At 37.5% G+C, this 20,296-nt stretch overlaps 2 protein-coding genes across 2 annotated transcripts in view; one reads left to right on the forward strand and one right to left on the reverse strand.

The window, feature by feature from the left end:
- Nucleotides 1-937: 937 nt before the first annotated feature.
- Nucleotides 938-14,318, reverse strand: LOC138028792 (BRCA2-interacting transcriptional repressor EMSY-like). The gene is made up of 16 exons (XM_068876410.1): nucleotides 14,281-14,318; nucleotides 14,073-14,123; nucleotides 13,435-13,526; nucleotides 12,345-12,402; nucleotides 11,141-11,182; nucleotides 10,785-10,859; nucleotides 9,879-10,036; nucleotides 9,128-9,241; nucleotides 8,165-9,051; nucleotides 7,403-7,646; nucleotides 5,446-7,021; nucleotides 4,731-4,813; nucleotides 3,843-3,922; nucleotides 2,828-2,926; nucleotides 2,406-2,471; nucleotides 938-2,008 (listed from the first exon to the last, which is right to left on the reverse strand). The coding sequence occupies exons 3-16, from the start codon at nucleotides 13,493-13,495 to the stop codon at nucleotides 1,964-1,966; spliced, it is 3,588 nt and encodes a 1,195-aa protein (XP_068732511.1). The 5' UTR covers nucleotides 13,496-13,526; nucleotides 14,073-14,123; nucleotides 14,281-14,318; the 3' UTR covers nucleotides 938-1,963.
- A 37-nt stretch (nucleotides 14,319-14,355) lies between these two features.
- LOC138028613 (ferroptosis suppressor protein 1-like) overlaps nucleotides 14,356-20,296 on the forward strand; it is a 13,980-nt gene continuing 8,039 nt past the window's right edge. Inside the window, exons 1-3 of the mRNA XM_068876212.1 lie at nucleotides 14,356-14,431; nucleotides 16,734-17,129; nucleotides 20,228-20,292. Of these exons, the coding sequence (XP_068732313.1) occupies nucleotides 16,772-17,129; nucleotides 20,228-20,292 (423 nt within the window). The 5' untranslated portion in view covers nucleotides 14,356-14,431; nucleotides 16,734-16,771. The remainder of the gene's footprint in view (nucleotides 14,432-16,733; nucleotides 17,130-20,227; nucleotides 20,293-20,296) is intronic.

The raw sequence follows: 20,296 nt of genomic DNA on the forward strand, positions 1-20,296 counted from the left end.
TTCATGACAGGTTTTAGGGGGGATTGCACTTGTCTCCCACCAATGTAGCCAAGTTCAATTTTGGGCTCATGGTTAAAATTTGTCTTTTCTCTGATCCAAGAGGTTTTTCTCTGGTTTCTCCAGTTTTCCCTTCTCCTCAAAAACCAACATTTCGAAATTCCAATTTGATCGGATTGAGGATCATATTGAAAACTACAGGGTCACCAGTAAATATGTTAGCCTCGTTAAATAAAGTCATTATTATTATTATTGTAATTACCGGTAATTACCCTTATTATAGCCCTGTATGTACCTTTACTATCAAAGCAATATTTTTTGGAAGGTTAAGGTAAGGTAAAATCATACACAGTTTTTCAACAATAAATGACAAACAACTTTAGTGAAGCACAATCTATTAATGCAACCATATCAGCGGCAACAGGATAAAAAACAGACAATAAAAATGAATGTGCTTTTTATAGGGCTATTGTCCCTCTCTGTCAATCTAGTTCACTCCACTCCATTTTTACAATCTGAATGAAGCAATTCCAACTTAACAACACCTGAATATGAATCCCCAACTGCCTTAAGGCAACCAGTTGGCTGGGTACAAAGGATGACAGAGTTGCTTTTTCAGGACCTGTGAAGACTGTCAATATTTCGGCCAGTGAAAAGAGAGCAAATTAAACTTGGAGCAGCAGCATGCAAATGAAGTGCTCTAACTATTGGACCATAACACCTCTTTGCATGCTACTGCTGCCCTTTTATCTATAGAAAGGGCATATCTTTTGCATAATTTCTGCAAACTGCCATTCAAAGTTTGCCTGCAATTTGACAAGACAAACAAGCTACCAAAATCAGTCACTCAAAACATTTTTACACAGCACACTTCATATTCACAGTGAGCCTAAGTGAAAGGCCAATGCAGATTAAATAAAAAAGAAGCTCAAGTATGTCCTTTTAGTAGGGTTTATACTTTATTTTTTTTTATTTGAATTGCTTTTTTGTGCACACAGCCCTACAACCTCAAGTTTTCAATATTACCATATACATTATTTTACAGTCACTCCAGTTTCAAAAAACCTTGTTTATGTCTCATACTTACAAATTTGAATAACAAAACAAAAAATAAACAGGAATGCAAGATGCAAGAGTTGCCTGGTTTTTGATCAAGTTGACTTAACTAGAATATAAAGTAGTAAGTAACCACAAGTATGTGGAATGCTGCCAAGAGGCAACAAAACAGACCACATGCCATCACAACAATGCTGCCCTTGGGCACAGAAATCCAGAGATAAGAGGTAAGTGGCATTGTGGAAATTAAGCTGTAAGCAAAAAGCTTTGCTGTATCCTTGTGCCTTTTTACCTGGTCATAAGAAAGCTTACAAGCATGAATTGGTTAATGATGGCCTGATCACAGGTTTTGACCTCTAAGGAAACCTCAACTAAGATCATAGTAGAGTACAATGAAAAAACTGACAAATTGGCCAATGCACTACCTGTTCGGAAGGTAAGAGAGATCGACAACTACACTTTAATTTATTTTCATCTTCAAAGCTATGTGTGAGGAAAGTATATACAAATATATATACTGGTATATACCATTTCATTTGCACATCTGCTGATAGAGTGCTCAATAGTAGAAGAACCAGAGCGTTAATATTAAATCCAGGTGATGTGATCAACAAATGATATGACTTGGCATTTTATTACTAACTAGTTTCATACCGCACAAGAAGTGCGGCACTCCTCAGATATTGTAACAAACTTTTCATTTGGCTATTTTTATCTGAGGAGTGCTGCACTTCTTGTGTGGTATGAAAAGTAGTTAGTAATAAAATGCTAAGTCATACCTTTTGTTGGTCACATCACCTGGATTAAATATATAAATACATATATAATTTTGTATCGCACATTACAGTACAATATACAGTACAATGTTTTCTTTACAAATATTGCTTCGAAAAGTCAAAACTTGACAGACTCAGACTGGCGTAACTCTTGGTTTTTTTGCAGGAGAAACGTGACACTGAAAAGAAATAAAAAAATCTTTATGGTTCACAGACAAGAGTCACATGACAGTGTTTGTTACCATAATTCAGGTGACTCATGGAACATGAGACAATGAAACCAACTTTTTCCTAGGACAACAATATTCAGTACTGTATTCTTCAATATAATTAAGGATGGGAAAATGAAAGAAGTGTTTTATTAATCAATATCTGTATATCTAATACAGGTTTTTCTTCATTTACATAAACATTTCTTTCAATTTTCCCTGTTAAAATGTCTTGAATCACCAAAGATACCTAGTGTACATTAACACTTTAAATTATTTTGACGCTTCGCCTTGAGTTTATAAATGTAAAACAGATCAGCCACTCACATTGTAATCATAAAAATTGTTATTGCTTGTTTGAATTTACCTTTTCCCATCTCTCTAACATTTTTGCATACTCTATTTCATAGAACCTGAAGACATCCTCACAATCCTATGAAGAAGATTTCAGTAAATCAATAATTATGTGCTTATTTCTATTTATTTACATTATTTTAGTAAAGGTAACAGTGCACCTAACAATTACCTCACAGAATTATAATATTGTTGTTGGGTAAGGCAATTTCTACACCAGCATTACTGCATATTTCAGACGAGTACAGTTCACATGGTGGAAATGTGATCTCACCAGTACCAAACTCCATAGTACGTCATTTTTTCAACCAAACATTAAAGGAAAGAAAACTCCATTTCAACATTGTACATAAAAAAAAAATCATACGTGGAATGACAGTGCTCTAGATTGGGATTCTGATCATTTACAGGACTATAATAATCAGTGCTACTAACCTGGTGAATTTCATGCTCTGGTGGATTGTATTTTAAACAATTTGCCTTCACCAACAGCATGTCAGCATGAAATTCAGTATACTCTTGATATTTTCCAGTCTGAAACATACCAAGTAGCATCAACATGACTGTACCAACTTGTCTCAATTGAAAAGACAAATAACTTTTGTGCTACTTGTTTTTTCAAGTAGCCCATGAACAGAGTGTTACTAAGTATTTATGAGTCAATGAGTCAATGAGTCAACGAGTTAGTGCAGTTAATTAAACCATAAAATGAAAGCTAAAATTTCAGAGAGTGCTTAGGCCTAATCACTGAAATGAGGGCTTAGGGTTAATCAACAAATTATTGCTATATTGACTGTGAGTCTCATTGACTCATGACTCATGACTCATTAACTCATTTGACTCATAAAACATGCGTTTTCCCATGAACAAGCTCTTGAACTGGCCTTTCAAAGAGAGGTCCCATGTTTTATGAGTCAATAAATCAATGAGTCAATGAGTCATGAGTCAATGAGACTCACAGTCAATATAGCAATAATTTATTGATTAAGCCTAAGCCCTTGTTTCAGTGATTAGGCCTAAGCACTCTCTGAAATTTTATGGTTTGGTTAACTGCACTAACTCATTGACTCATTGACTCATTGACTCATAAATAGTGTACACTCTTTCAAAGATGTTTGTTTCCTTGTTTGAAGCACCTGCGGCAGGTGATCACAACAATAACAACAACAAACTTTATTCAAGTGTTAAGTGCATTTAGTGCTGGGTCACTGTTTATATTGAGGACACTGTACAGAAATCCAATCAAATTAAATCAACAAACATCAAATCATAGGTAAATTAAGGGATTGAAACAAATATTGCACGTAAGAAATATCCAGCATCCCTCTCAAGAAAACTATTAGCCCCTTTGTGTACGCTAATTTTCAAGTGGTCAAAACACATTCAGGATTGACAATGGATGGAAGATAACCAACACTGAAAATGTCATTCAAGATTCTAGTAGCCTTACCTCAAGCTTAACTCTGATTGTTCCAAAGTCCATAGGAGTTTTAATAACCTTGTAGTAACCTGGTGCATCTATGGGGTCAACTAACCAGCAGAAAAAGAAATAAAACATTTAAAAATAACAGCAAACCAGTATATTCCTTGTCTTCACTACTTCAGTTGAGTACACGCCAGCCTTTGTTATTTAATCACTAAGAGTGACCAGCATAAAATTCCTCCATACAATATCACTTTATTGTCTAACATATCGGTGGTTACAACGTACACATACAAGTCTATAGAGTAAAAGAAATGATAGTGAGTGATTACCCCATTGACTCCTGGGGGTTCCCCATTGACAAGTAAATTTGATTAGTTTATTTTTCAATGTTTTGTAGTTCAGGGAAATCACATTTTTTCTATACATCTATTGAAAACTCTTGCTGAACATTAGAATGTCCCAAATTAGGACAGTTGGCAGGTAGCAAATCACAAATTAATCAGTGATGTAGAGTGTACTTCAGTCAATCACACTGTACCTCACAGAAGTTATTACCATTCATTTACGGTACAGCTCAGGTGGGGGGGACTCCCATATGGAACAGACGGGGATCTGGGCGTGGCTCAAGCTTTTTGTGACCCCTAAAGGAGACCAATCTGGGCATGGCTTAAGCAAATTTTGACCCCTAACAACAAGTTAAAAAGAAAATTTGACTTCTGTTTCTCTTCGCATAATTCTGTGTTTCTTCGCGGAACCCTAAACGAGACCTTAGCGGCTTTAAATATTGGCGCTTTGCCCGGAACACCCTAAGCGAGACCAAAATCCAAAATTTACACCCTAAGCGAGACGACGAGCATCCCCGTCTGTTTCATATGAGAGTCCCCCCCCCCCTTCCCCGGGGCAGTACAGTACCTGGTTTGAGGAACCAGCTGGCAGCACCAAAATCACCTTTCCGTCGTCCTTGCCCACGATAGCTTGCCACCTTTTGTAGCAGGCTGCAAGGCAAGAGTTGAACCAGAGAGTGAGGAGAACATGTGGAGCCCACATGTAGTGGACGGAACATTGGTGCCGTCGTTGACCATACCATGAGTTTTGAGTAACATTGAACTGCCTTTTTTTTTTTATTCGCATACGCCCATGCCTTAGCATTGACTCCACCAAAACACTAGTGCATGCATTAGTAACGTCTCGCTTAGATTACTGTAATGCGCTTCTCTATGGCCTACCTGAATATCTTACTCAAAAACTACAATATGTTATGAATGCGGCAGCCAAAGTTATCACTTGCGAGCAAAAGATTGATCATGTCACACCACTACTTATTGAGCAACAATGGCTCCCCATTCATTTGACATTAAAAGCAGCGCATCTATCCCTATTTTTGGGACTTTTAGACCTTATACTTTTTCGATTTTTATTTTTTTTATACTGCTATATTTGTAGTTTTAAGTGTATAGATTTTAATTTATTTGACACTGTAAAGTGCATTTGGGCGTCAGGAAAATGTGCTATAGAAATTCAAATTTATTTATTATTATTATTATTATTATTATTATTATTATTATTATTATTATTATCATTATTGTTTGTCTCAGGTCTGACTCATTTTAAACAGCTTCCTACATACCTGAGAGCACCTCTAACCCAACCACTAACTTGTCTGAGTGGTGATGCATCCAGTGACATTGGAGGCTTTCGTTTCCTTCCACTGGTTCTTATGTTACCAAATGCTTCAAGAGCTCTCATTTCCTTTTCTGTCAGTTCAATGCTTTCACTTGCACTGTTTGAACTGCTTGTGGAAGTGGACAAAACATCAATAGGTCCATCCCAGCTCTCCTCCTCAAATCTTGGCAAATTGCTAGATGGCTGACTCTCCTGAAAGCTTTTATCCATCTTGGTTTCAGCTGTGATTTCTTCATTGTTGACATTTTTATTCCCAGCAGTGCATACATCTGGCATATCTAAACTTTTTGCATCTGAGGACTGCAAAAACCCAAATGGTGAATTATCACATTGCAGATTTGGTTCAGACGTATCACCAGAGTCTCCCTCCATACTTTCCACAAAGCTTTCAATTATATGCAATGCATTATCCACAGGAAGCCCAGCATTTTCCAGAGACTCCTCACCACAGTTTACTTTGACATTTTGATCATCATAGCGAGAACTTCGCAAAGGTGAAGAAAGACCCACATCCACCATAGGCTCAAGAATTACCTCCTCGACATCATCATGTAAAGACTCGGGGTAGAGAGTTTCAGGTACACTACCTCCTATTATTTCAGAAATCTCACCAGTATCATCCACTCTCTGAACAGTTACATTTTCAATAGATTCTTTTATTGTCTCTAGCTGGGTTTCACAAGGTTTTGTTTCAGAAACAAGGTCTTCTTTGTCAGGATTTTCAGTATTTAAATCAGACACAGAAACCACCACATCTTCAAGTGACAGTGGATCCGAATCTGTTACTTGCTCCTTTGGAGTGATTTCCACATTTTTGTCAATCTGCTCCTTGATTGGTGTGCTTTCAGCCATAACTGGGAAAAAATCTAATCGTGTGGGTGCCTCAGTGATACCACAACTACTGTCAATTGTTTCTGAACATATGAGAAGAGAATCATCTTCTGATGAAGTGTTGTTATCACATTCAACTACTGTGCTTTGCTCATTCACATCTGCTGCTTCCGAGCCTGATATTTCAGCAATACCCACGTTCTCCTTGATCTCTTGAATATTGCAGTTAGCTTGATCAGTAGAAACTGGGTTTGTTTCCTGACCAGCTCGAACTACTGGCAAATATTTCTGTCCAACAACTTCATCCAAAACTGATACACCTGCAGCACTTTTAGCTGGTGTGCTTGCAGCCACAGAAACTGACGACTGAAGTTGTGCTGCAGAATGTGGGCCTACAGTTGCCACAGGAACAAGAACAGTGGGAAAGACAGTGACATTTTTTGCTGGAGCTGGTAGTATGGTTGGAAGTTTTCTTGTGACTGTTGTAGGAAGACCAGCAGCTGACTGAGGGACACTTGGTGGTTTTGGAGGTGCAGGCAGAATGGCAGGCAAAGGTCTGGATCGTACCTGTGTGGTAACTGTTGGTGCTGAAAGACTGGGCGTAATCTGAGAAGGAGACAGCTTTGGACTGACCATAACAGCTGTTATTTTGGCATCTTTCTTGGAAGCACACTGTGGTGGTGCAATAGCTGTGAATGTCAGAATGAAACCTGTAAAAGCCATTCTTAAATTGGAGCCCATAACTGGAGAAAACATAACAACTTCATCGTGTGTAAACTGTACTTAATATTAAATATCACTTTTAGTTACTCCCATGGCTGACATGCCTTTCTTATTCCTGGTCAGGAAAAGAATGAAAAAATCAGCAGTTCGTTAACTTCTTCTCCTAGAGGACCCAAGGAGTGATATCATTCCCCTTGAACTCAATTTCTATTTATGCCGACTTTTTGTGGATCTACATGTATATGGCTACAAGCCCAGCATCCAGATAGATTTTGTAACAAGCATGACAACAGTCATTGTGAAGGGGTCAATCTGAAGAAAGAAATAATAACAACTGTAGACCTTACCTTGTGTTTTAGTAATCCCATTTCCCTGGGAAGACGTAGTTTGAATAGAGATACTTGTTGTAGGCGGCAAGGAAGCTGGGACTGACAGCACCATCCGGTTTGTTCCTCCAACAAGTGTTGTCAAACCAGCTGTTTTGGAGGCTGAGGACAATGCTGCCGTTATGACACCCTTAGGTTTGGATGGTGACGACAGTGTGGTGGCTGTAGTGACAGTGGTTTTTGCAACTGCAGCATTTTGCGTGACCTTATCACCAATGACAGCAAAATTTATTTTAGAATCACAAATGAATAATGATATAAAAGTTTTAATCCTTTAACTAGAAGAATGCCTGATATAGATTTTACCTAGGTAATTTACTCATCAAAATTGCCTTTACATTCTAAGAGTACAAGTATGGTCACTAACTTTTAGTTCTATAAAACTGCATTTCCGAAAATTTCCATCTTCAAACCTAAAATACCCATGATAGGCATGAAGAACATGCACCTGTTGTGGTATTTGTCCTACAATCATTCTAATCTTAGGAATGAAAAGGGTAGCATACAATAGTGATGGAAAAAATATCTTAAACAGATTTGACAATGAAATAAAGAAAATTAAGAAAAGGAATCTTACTGGAATGGTGTTAATCACTGTAATAGGAAGGGAGCCTAAGCATTGTTTATTTTATGCACCCTATTTGGCAGAAGAGGGAACAGAAAAAAGGCAATAATCAACCACACATGCACCCGATTCTTCCATGTAAGTTCGACTCTGCTTACCTGTGAGGTTGACTTCGTTAAACTTGCTGGGCTACTTATTCCTGGTACAGCACCTGCAACTGTTGCTTTGGACAAACCAGTTGTCATGACAACCACAGGCTTACTGACACCAACACCTCCTGTTCCTGGAACATGGATGACACGTACAACAGGCTGAGTACTTGTAGCTGGTAAAGCTGATGAAGACTGAGAACTAGGACTTGGTGTTACCATGGTAACAGTGGAACAAGTTCCCATGGTTGCTGGTGTAACAGACTTGAACTTCACAGTTCCAGGAAGAGGCTTGAATCTGGCCGCTGGTGGTTTAATAACTTTGTGTCTTGCCGCCAGTTGAGCTGCTGTTAAACCAGTTTTCAGTGCCACCCCAATGGGATTTGCAGTAATGGCTGGGTTGACAGCTCCACTAGTGACATTCTTTATGGCAGAGGATAGTGGGGTCTTTGATGCCAATACTCCCTTTGGAGGAGTTCCAGAAGCAAGTTTGGTTTGTGTCTTGGGGGTGGACTGTGTCATTACTGTTTGAGCTTTGGCTGTGGAGGATGTGACTGATGTCATGGTTTTGTAACTCAGAACTGTCTTGGACTGACAAATTGCTTGAGACACTGCTATTGTCTTGGTGAGGAGTTTTACTTGTGATGCTGAAGCAGGAAGTTGAGAAACCCTTGGAATAGCCTTGATTGTCCCAGCTGGTCCTGGTAAGGCTTTGCCAGACTTGGTCATAGTACTGACTGATGTGGTCTGTTTTGTCAGTGGCTTTGACACCAGTGTAGGAGTGGGGATAGTAACTTTTGTCACTGGTTTGTTGAGACTTGATACACTTAGTCGCCTTTTGCGTTTGGGTTTGCCATCATCATCATATCCATCTACATCACTGGACTGAGCTGAACCTGTAATGATGCAAACAGCTCATACACTGAGTTTGACAAATAAAACACATACATCACACCAAAAAAAAATTATTACCTGTTGGAGGTTGTTGTTTAATTGTGGCAGCTTTTGGATTGCTCTGCAGATTGGGTGATGTTGAAGAGTTTCCATTGGCATTTACAGAAGTAGGACTGCTACTAGCTTTATTGCCTACAGTAAAAAATGAATTAATACACTATATTATTATATGGCTCTGTCTCACGAGGACTGGGGACTACAAAATTCAAGAATTTGATTGGCTAAAATCGATATTGACCGTGGTCTAGATTTTCCCATCTAGATTGGCATCTAGACCGGTAATGTTTTGCGGTGAAAAGATTCAAACTAAAATGCAAAAATATTGAGTATTTTCTTCTACCAATATTTATTTATGGAAGTGCCAAACAGCATGATGACAAAAGAGAGGATGACGAGCAAACTTTGACAGAATTAAGTTCAGCTCATTGCCACTCATCGCCGTTCGCAAGGAAAATGTCAGTTAGTACAAACCAGTTACATTAAACGAATTAAATTGTTCTTGTTTGCCATATAATAAACATCTTATTAATCGAGCTTAGTCAGTCTGTATGGGAGAATCTTGACCTCCGTCGTGTGTACAGACCTCACTGCGTTTGGTCTGTACTCACGACCTCGGTCAAGGTTCTCCCATACAGACTGACTAAGCTCGGTTAATAAGAGCTAATTATTACATAAAAGGTCATCTCAAATTACACATTAATGTTAATCTAAAAGAAACCTTGACTGCATTGTAAACATTATTGTGCAAGAAAGACTGCAGTACACTTGCCTGAAGAAGCCAGAACCTTAGCATTAGCTGCAGCAGTGGCATTTGCAGCAGCCGTTGCTGATGCACTGAAAACAGTTTGAGGTACAAGGCGTGGCATAAGTGGAACAAGTCTCCGCCCCTCTGCTGCCCATTCAGCACAGCTTCCAGCACCATATATGCTGTAAAATTAAAACACAAATGAAAGAACTTTATTGGATTTCCATATTCCCATTATCACAGATTAAACTTAAACCAACATGCAAACATTTGTGTCATAAAAGAAATTTACATCTCTTGGCAATAGAGCAACTTTCACATGACCTTGACAAATAAACGTAACAACAGACGTAAACAAAAATGCAAAACATTTCATTGGCTTATAGAACAAAAACGGATGCAAACAACATCATCTCTCCATGAAACTTTCTGGAAAGTTTTGCTTTGACGTCATTTGAAATGAAGTAATGTGATTGGGCAATTGAACTGTTTACTGCCCATAATTATAGGGAGTTTCCTTGGCAGGAATAAGGAGAAGGTTTGTTTTAATCTTGCCAAACATTGGTCCATAAAACAAACTGCGAACACTTGTTCAAGGTCATTTGAAAGGTGCTCTAATACATTATTATTTAATACATGTATTTTGCATAAGAGCATGTAAATGAGATGTTCCCATTAACCTTTCCCTCTTAAGAGTGACACTTACTGATTTTCCTCAGATGTCAATGCAAGATGGTTTTACCCATGGGGACTGGTTCACGGGTGACCGGGTTAATGCCCAATAATTGGTGCTCACAGCAGCATTAGAACCCTGAGCATCAGCATCCATATCCAATTCCCTAACCACTGGAGCAGGTCATCTCCTTCCTCATGCATGTCACTGTATGTACATAACAGAATACATACTATGTATATATACTATGTACTCACCTTTCAGCAACAATAGCAAGCCTGTCATCACTGTATGCTCTTCTCACTTCCGCTCTGTGCCGCTCAGTCGATATACTATCAACCAGAAAACTACCAAATAAGTTTATCGCAACCTTAACTCTTTGTTTGAAGTTTTATTACCTGATAGATGTTGCTTGACTTGAGATGTCTCATAAAATAACTACTTGTCACTCTTGAGATAGGCCTTTTCTTATACTCTTGTTTAAACTCATTTACATAAGGATCATAGCCATTGAAAACTAATTTCTACTATATTTATTGGACACATCATCTGCAACGAACAGTCATACTACAAGACATTATTACTTAAAATTTACATATTTACATCAACTTACCTAAGTTGTGTTCCTAGATCTTGCAAGATTTTCTTTTTTGTCCTGGAAGAATAATCGAAAGGTGATACTCAAATGGTTATTCCCAATGTGAGTATGGTCCTGAGAAGTGGAGCAGCGATGGCACAGACGTGATAGCACTCGCCTGCCACCAACAGGATCCAGATTAGATTCCCAGACTCTGTGTCATACGCAGGTTGAGCTTGTTGGTTCTCAGGTTGCTCTGCTTTGAGAGGTTTTTCTCCGGACTACTCCAGTTTTCCCCTCTCCTCAAAAACCAATATATTTTTATTTCTGTTGAATTGTTTTCTATGTGCAATGTCCCCAGTTACATGTAGTGCCCCAGTGCTAGAAGACTGGACAATTAAATAAAGTTCAAAGTTGAGAGGACAATTAGCCACTGTAATTTTCAGAGACAAGTCAGTCACAAAACGACAGTTCCTCTCAGGACTACATGCAACAGGAAAATTAAACTACACAGAAAATGTCATTCCAAGGTGAACTCTAATCAGTTTATTGTTTTAATTAGGTTGTCGAGGTCACAAAACAGAGCAAGGCTTATTGAAGGTGTGCCATATGGATGAAATTTGACAATCATAGTTGAATACAGCACATACACATGTTCAAATGCCATTCAATCTATAGAGTTTGATCAGAATTTATTTTGTACTGTACAGTATAGTATGTATGTTACAAAGAAGATACAATAATATTGTTACTATTGAAAGAGAGAAATGTATATACAGAATGTAACTGGTCACGCAAAATAACTTTAAAGCTAAATGGACAACGTTATTGAATATTTACAATGGTCAGAAAAGAGGCTATGCATGAAATTTGACATTACCATGTAAATCTCCATAAGCAGACACCATCAATCTATTATTTACACTGTATCTCACTAAGGCTAACCAATCATTGATACACCACAGCCAGAACTCATTTCCAATTCATTAAGAAAATGGAATGGATACTTAAACATTATATGGAGTTTACCCTTATCCCAGAAGACTACAAAATCAACACAATAGCAGTTGTCATTGCAATGGCAGCACTTCCTCTATGGTTATTTGAGACCAAGAGTTGGCAGGTGGGGTTTCAACTCAATGAACGTTCACCTAATGCTCATTCAACTGTACGTATGTACAATAACTTATCAGCTGTTGCTACATGTAACTAAATTTTGAGTTCAAGTTAACTAACTAACCGGCTTAACTCTCCTTGAGCTCTAAAAGCACTGATAATGGATGAATATGCTTCCAGTTCTAGAAAAACACAGACATTATGCAGTCATTTTCACATAATTATCAGCCTAGTTTAGTATTAGAATTTCACTTTAAATTGAGCATTCAGCTTTTCTCACACCAAGGATACTTGTTTTATTGTACCAACAAACAAACAAAACACATTTAAATCTTATATTGTTGGTACTGTAGCAACAAATACAAATAATTTTATCTTCCAAATTCATAAACAGAAGCCTTAGAATTAGTGCAAAAACTAAAGAGCCCAGAGAAAGATCTGCTGTGAAATGACAATACTGGATATCAGTCCCACTTGAATTCATTTATTTATCTAAGATGGTCATTTATCTATAATTACCCACAAGTATAGATCTACAACACAAATCATAATTATAATAATGATAATAACAAAAAATTGCTCTATTTAATTAGCACAAAACAATAATTTATCTGACAATAGGATGACATAATGGAAATGAAATTATAGATGGTTTGCAACCAATCTCTAGAGACAAAGACAACAATGCCGCAATGCACAATATTGCTGGTGGATGAACAAGAGGAGCTACTGGTAATGAGAGATCTTTTGTCTTCGTTCACCAACACGGTGGAGATGACATAACATTAAATCCACCTATGCTGATAAATTTGGAAACCTGTCACTTTGTAGCAGAGTTTCTGAGGGTCACAGTAGACAAACGTTGCATTTTGTTAACTCTCAATTGAACAGTTTTTTTAAACAACATTGGCCCCATGATAGCATCTCAGAAACTATCAGAGTTCTTTTCAATTAAACAACCAATAAACAGAGTTGATAATGTAAATTGGCCACCGTACAGAGACTCTAAAAGCTGACATTTCGAGTGTTAGCCCTTTGTCTTTGGATTCGCTCTGACGAAGGGTTAACGCTCGAAACGTCAGCTTTTAGAATCTCTGTATGGTGGCCAATTTACATTATCAACTCCGTTGATAAAACCAAAATTTTTGTATACTACTTCCCCACCAATGCAGCACCACAGTTTCTTTAGAAACTACCCCCTTCAACCAATATACCTAGCCTCCTAAGAATTCTTTTTGATTCATCTCTCGTAATATCCATCACTTCTGCACACATGGTGACTTCAAGAGATCCCCTTACACTTCTCCTAAGGCAACAAATAAAGCGGAAAAGGACTTGTAGGTATTGGTGTCAAGAGCAACCTTTTGCTATCAAAGATGTAGATGAACAGATGACTAACAACCAATCTTTCACTAACTATAAATTCCAGCTTTATGTAAATGTTATCATTACCGACAAAATGAGACAGCGAAAACATGTCTTTAAAAAAGACACTGACTAAATTCAAACAAAGCTGTCTTCGCATTAAGTTTAATTCTGTTGGAGTTACTCGCAAGCATACAATGTACAACTTCAATATCTACTTTGATTCGTTCTGCACCACTTCAATGACATCTTCATACGTTTGTTATAATTTTCCTAAACTTGTATGCATCAATGATTCGAATCTATATTCCGAAAAACATGAAAACATGTGAGAATATATAACTGGGCGCCAGGAAGTTCTAATCAAAGATCATCATCATCTCAAGTTTAATTTAAAAAGAAAACGTTATGTTACGCTAAACATTCACAGGAATGTCTAGCTTAAGGGCCAACAAAACAAGTCGGAGAGAAAAAACCACAATCCTACCTTTAAAACACTGTCCCTTTCTTCGACAATCACTACATTACTCGGAACTGTCTGTAAAGAGATCGTCCTTCATATCTTTAGTTTATGCTTCACTTTGTAAATAGATTGTCTTTCATTTCTTTAATTTAATACTGCACATTTGCATTTAAACGAGCCTTTGCTCATTTGCAATATGTGGGTAAACAAAGTTACTTACTTACTTACTTACCAAATACAAACAGTCCGCCATATTGACTTCTGTCATAGCAGTGCGCATGTGTTACTCCTTGTTTACTAACGCGGGCTCAGGGTCCATTTTGATGTCAAGGTTTGTCAAGACGCCAAATTTTACGATCACAGAATTTGCCCCTTGCCCCAAGGTAAGAAAAACACTAGTAATTCTCAAAATTCGTTCAAACGTGCTGATACTATGAACAATTAGTAGAATCGTAAACAATTAGGGTTTGTTTTGGGAATTGCATGAACAGATCTGACCATCAGGGACCATAACCTGACGAACTTGTTTTGTTCACAACCTCGAGCCTCGGTAGGCGGGAATGAATCCATGAACTTTTAAACGGCTCATTCCTTCAAGCTAGATATTCAAATATCCAGAATAAAAAAATCAAAGAGAATTCACTCCAGCGAATATCAGAGATGCTATGTGATACAACAACACAAGCTTATTATAAAATGCTTACTCATGTCACTGCCGAACCTTTTCGTTTACCCGAACACATTTTATGGTGAAAGCTAACTGTGCTACTATTTGGTAAATATAAGTCTATAATTGTACAGATGTTTTCTTGCAAGTTCAGTTGATCCATCACTTTTTTAATACACAAAAATTTGATCGTAAAGTATAGTTCCATGCGCGCGTTCACTACATAAATTATGTATGCAGACCTTCATGTAAATCAAAGATATACACAGATTCCTCAGTACATACAAGGCAACCACAATTAAACATACGAACAATATGTGATTTATTTAAAGAACAATTAGATACAAATCAAGCTCCTTTGCAGAATAAGAAAATTAACAATGCTGAATATAGAATGAAATCCAATTAAAACCAAATTGATCAATTGGCTTACATGTACATGTAGTTCAGTAAAACTTTAACGAACGTGATTTTGTTGTTCAAATAAGTTGACACATTCTTCTAGCTCGCAGTGCTGAAAGACGTGTGAAGTTGTCTTGATTTGTATCCTTCTTAATAAGGTGTAAACATACAGTATACTGTATGTCCATTTTTATTTTTAAGTACATAATACAGCCTTCTCAAAACTGGCCGGTTGATGACTCAATAGTCCATTTTACAATAGTGTGCTCAGTTACCTGGCCTATGAATGAAAGTGAGGCTGGAGTTGACCTTGTTTTGATAGAAGCCTCATTGCTTTTCTTATGTAAATTTTTAATAATTAGCATGACAACAACATCATTAACATAAGAAAAGGAGGGAGGTCTTTATCATAACAGGGTCAACACCAGCCTCACTTTCATTTAGAGGCCAGGTAACTTAGCACACAACTGTTATAAGCCACCTCCTCAGAAAGCTTGACCTAGTCAGAAAATTTCAGACAAAACACATTTTTAGCTCAAACGCGAAGTCACTAAAGATATTATAAAAGCTTGAAAAAAGCTTGTTTGACGCACAAATTCACGTCTGCAATACTTTTTTTGTTACACATGTGAACTGTTATTTAATTAACATTCCTTAATTCTATAGTCTGATCAAGTCCATTGGGACTAAATTGTAAACTTTGTGGACAAATCGTTAATGTTTTTTTTTTTTTTTTTTTTTTTTTGTTTCCTGTTATTTGAAACAATTCTACTAGGAGTACTTGTTTATGCAATTTATTTAATTATATTATCCTGTGTGTTTGTAAATTAAGTAGTCAGATTTAGTTGTATAAGTATTTTAGCTAAAGCCTTCTTCTATTCATGCAAATTTTTCAAATTATGTTTGCTGACCATATGCCTGTTCTCATGTATTGAACCTCAGAGTTTGATGTGTAACAATAAACAACAATCAATCCTATTTGCTAACAAACTTATCAAAATTTCATATGTGAAATTTTGTCCCTTTTATTCCCCCACATTGCACTAAAAATTCCCCAGGGGAGCATGCTCCCAGACCCCTCTAGAAGCTTGTGTCCTTTGGGCACTCGCTTGGGTGCCTTTAGCACCAAACCGTCTCCACTTTCCTTATGACCTGCTCCCCAAAAATATTTTGAAAAGGCTAATAGTATTATAATCTTAGCTATGTTTTGCTAGTTGAAAGTGATGGAGGGAACTGGAATCAATCTAAAAATTTTCATATTTTGTGGAGAACTGTCTTGTGGATAATTTCAACATGTTATGTATTGAAAAGGGTAACCGTTCAAATACAATTCTACATTTTCCTTAGTATTATATTTAGGCTGCTAGACAAGTGTGCGAGACTGACATGTGAAGCTCAAGAGAAAAATGTGCATTCAAATTTTAAACCCACTTTTGCTGTGTTTGTTTATTCCACAAAATTTGGGGTGGGGGGCTTATTAGAGTGGGGAGGCTTATTATGATCATAAGGCTATAGGGGGGCTTATTATAGCTGATCATTTACCGTACTTTTCAGTTTAAAGTGAAAGTGAATGCAATATTTTCCTGGGGTTAACTTAGACCATCTTAACTTTTCAGGTGCCACATGTGCGCAGATTACACACACATGTGATATCATGGGAAAATCGTCTTCTTCTTTAGCTCTACCCAAGAATTCTTGTGAGGTGGTCATCGTTGGTGGAGGCTATGGAGGCATTGAGGTTGCTATGCAACTGGACAATTACTGTATAGTCACACTCATTGATCCCAAAGATGCTTTCCATCATAACATTGCAGGGCTGCGCTGTGTTGTAGAGCCATCTTTTACCAGAAAGACGCTGATACCTTATGCGGGAATCTTGAGGCATGGCTCATTTGTTAAAGATCGTGTTGTGAGTTGCAATATCTCCAGAACCACTGTGACTCTAGCTAGTGGAACAGAAATAAGTTATGACTACCTGGTGTTTGCATGTGGATCGTCAGTTCCATTTCCATGTAAGAAGTTATGTGATTATACAGGTCATAATGTCAGCTGATATATTATACATTCTAAAAGTCCAAACTGTCTGCAGAAGTAACAATGCTTTGTGTGTGTTTTTTCTGACACTGTACAAGTTCTAATGATACATAATTTGAACAAAAGGTACCCTAGCAGATAATTAGGCTGTCTAACTCAAAATCAAATTTTCAGAATTATTTTCTACTCCTACTACTGAATAGAGTTATTTTAGCTTGTCACTGGTAGTCAGCCATTAATTCCTGGGTAGTTCTTCACCTTGCACTGTTTATCAATATGACAAGTACCTGTCTCTTGTACTATGTGAGCTTTTGGCTGGTCTGTCAGCTGGATTTTCCAGCCATGGGAGTTAGTCTCCAACTAGGAGCTGACTACCAATGGTGGAGCTGCTACAGTGTAGATGTTTCAGACACCCACTTCAGTTTGTTGATTAATTTACATGTAGTTGGTAATTACCCAGGCACTCCATTGGGCTTTGTTTTCCACATTTAGTCACAAATCGCCGTGGAGTCTTTAAAGCACACTTGTGAAATCAAACAGCCTGCGTTACCCTTGTCCAGTGGAATGGGTGCCCTGGTGCTGACCAAAGGGATCGCAGCTTCTGGGAACAAAATTGATGGCTTGTGATGGCTTGCAAAAAGGCAGTGTCATTGTCAAAAGTTAGAACAAATGCTATGATTCTAAATACGCTCAAACCACATAAACGCCCTACCGTTCAGAGTAGACCCACACTAAAAGATGTTGAGCGTTTTCGAATTGGGTCGCTCTGCGAAATTTGAGAGCGAATATTTATGAGTGAACCTATGGAGAATCATGCTGTATCAAATGGGCTATCTGATGTTGATCGAAAGGAGCATCCACATATGGTTGTAAATGTTGTGCATTTAGACATGATCATGAACCCAGTAGAATACCAGTACGAACTCTACAACATGTGAGGAACAAGAATAGAAAGGTTAGAGAATTTGTTTCAAGTACACCCAAGTCTTCAAAAATGCATTGTTTCATTAAGGTTGGAAAGCATCAGAATAAAACGAATTGATTGTTTAAATGCTCCAGGACACTTTGTCAAGGGACAAAGAAAGTAAAACATCGAGCTACAAGCTAAGTGATATTCATCGTTGTTTTCTTGTAACAGAGTGATGTGTCTAAAGTTATGAGAGTCAAACCCATACAGCGAATAATTATAATATTTTACGTTGAGTACAGAATGATATAGATTGAAGAGATTCCTGGTCCTACCCCAATGTATGTTGACCCGAGAAAAACAATAGCAGCACCATATAGCCAAGGTAATGAGTTAGTATTTGGACAAAATGCAGGACAACAATGTGTTGCAATGAGTTTGTACTCTTTGATTTATAATAACACACAAGGAATCAGTTTAATTAATGATCTCCAGCCCTTACAATAATGAATATTGGAAATTACCAACAATGTTAAATGTGTTTGAGACTTACCATGAACTTCTAGAATATGGCACTGTACATCAAGAGTCTACAATAGAGGGATATCTGTATTGTACCTCTTTACAAATAGCCTTTGAATCACTAATATCTCAAAACTACACCAATTTTATATTAACAATGGAAGGTATTGGTGTTGCTATCTATCGTAATGGTAATATGGGATTTAAAATATTTGATTCTCATGCAAGTGATTTATACGGTAGAGGCCATCCTCAAGGTACATGTGTGCTTCTTGAGTGTTGTGTCTTGATAGCTTAGCTTGTTATTTTCGGAGTATACATAACAATGATGTATTTGAGGTGAAAGGGGTACACATTGTGTTCTTTTCTGACAATTTCGACTACTTACACTTAAACTATGAAACAACTAAATACGTTAGCAAGACAAATAGTAGCAAAATATCACATTTCAGAATTCATGATTTCGCTGAACCAATGGAAGAATATTTCAGATCCTGAAGAACTTCACTACACCATCCAGATCCTCAATCCAGGAGTTACTTTGCCATTGACGGGTTGATTAGATTCTAAGGAGCTATTTAACAAAGTTTACTCACATTGAAGTTTATACAACTTTGAATGAACGCCCAGAGAGAGTCTGGGAAAACAGACTCCATTTTCCCAGAAAATGTTGGGTTCCTGTCTTATTGCACATGCTTGAGTTTAAAACGGAAACAGAAAACAGTAGACAGTAGGAAATAAACGGTGGATTAAAAGTGTTCAAGAAACAAGAACTTTTAATTAGTCTTACACACCATAAAAGAAACTGGAGAAATTAAATGTTCATTGGCTTGCTGTAAGCCTGAGTGAAGATGAAACTTCTGACACTTTTGACAAGTGTATTTTCAGCGTTTCAGCGTGCATTCTACCGTGCAGAATACTATTGTGCAAGCAACACAATCATCCTTTTGTTGTGGAAATGACACGAATGTCCTCTTCTACTACAATTTCATGTTTCCATAATTCTGAATGGCTTTGACAAGACCTTCTTCCACAGATTTCTTCCCAAAGAGACTGATGTAATGTTTTCCCACTGTGACAGTACTTTTGCAACAGCAACAGTAATCAGTTTTTAGCAGTGTGGGAAAATTCCTGTGCTTTTAACGGCTGCTGTTTCTTAGTCAAAGCTGTTAGACATAATTCAAACATAGTCGTTTTATTATTTTTGTAATTTCTTTATTTCTGAGATGCTTTAAGAAAGGGAAAACAGGGATGGTAGAAAAAACAAAACAGCGCTGAAACTAGTTTTAGATTTCGAGTCTCCCTCCAAATTCTAGGGTTTCCTGGTGTGGTACTTTCCAACTTCCTTTCTGACTAGCATTGTTCAGCAAGCCACCAATCAAAAATATTGTTGAAGACCACTATCTCAGAGTCTCTCCTGGCACTCACCCGCTGACCAAAAAGCCCAAGGACTCTGGGTATGAGATTGAATTCTTTAGAACTAGTGCCTGGCTGCACGCAGCTGTGTCTAGTTAGTCATATTAAGCTCAGTGGTCAAGATCCCTTCTGTAATAATAATAATAATAATAATAATAATAATTAGTAGTAGTAGTAGTAGTATTGTCCTGATAAATGAATTAAAATTAATTTAACCATTTCTCCTTGCAGCCAAAGTGCCACTGGGAACAAGCTCAGAGGACGCTGAAAAACTCTACAGGGAATGTGCAGACCAGGTAA

The sequence above is a fragment of the Montipora capricornis genome, chromosome 13 (assembly GCF_036669925.1).
Source record: "Montipora capricornis isolate CH-2021 chromosome 13, ASM3666992v2, whole genome shotgun sequence".
NCBI classification, from domain to species: domain Eukaryota; kingdom Metazoa; phylum Cnidaria; class Anthozoa; order Scleractinia; family Acroporidae; genus Montipora; species Montipora capricornis.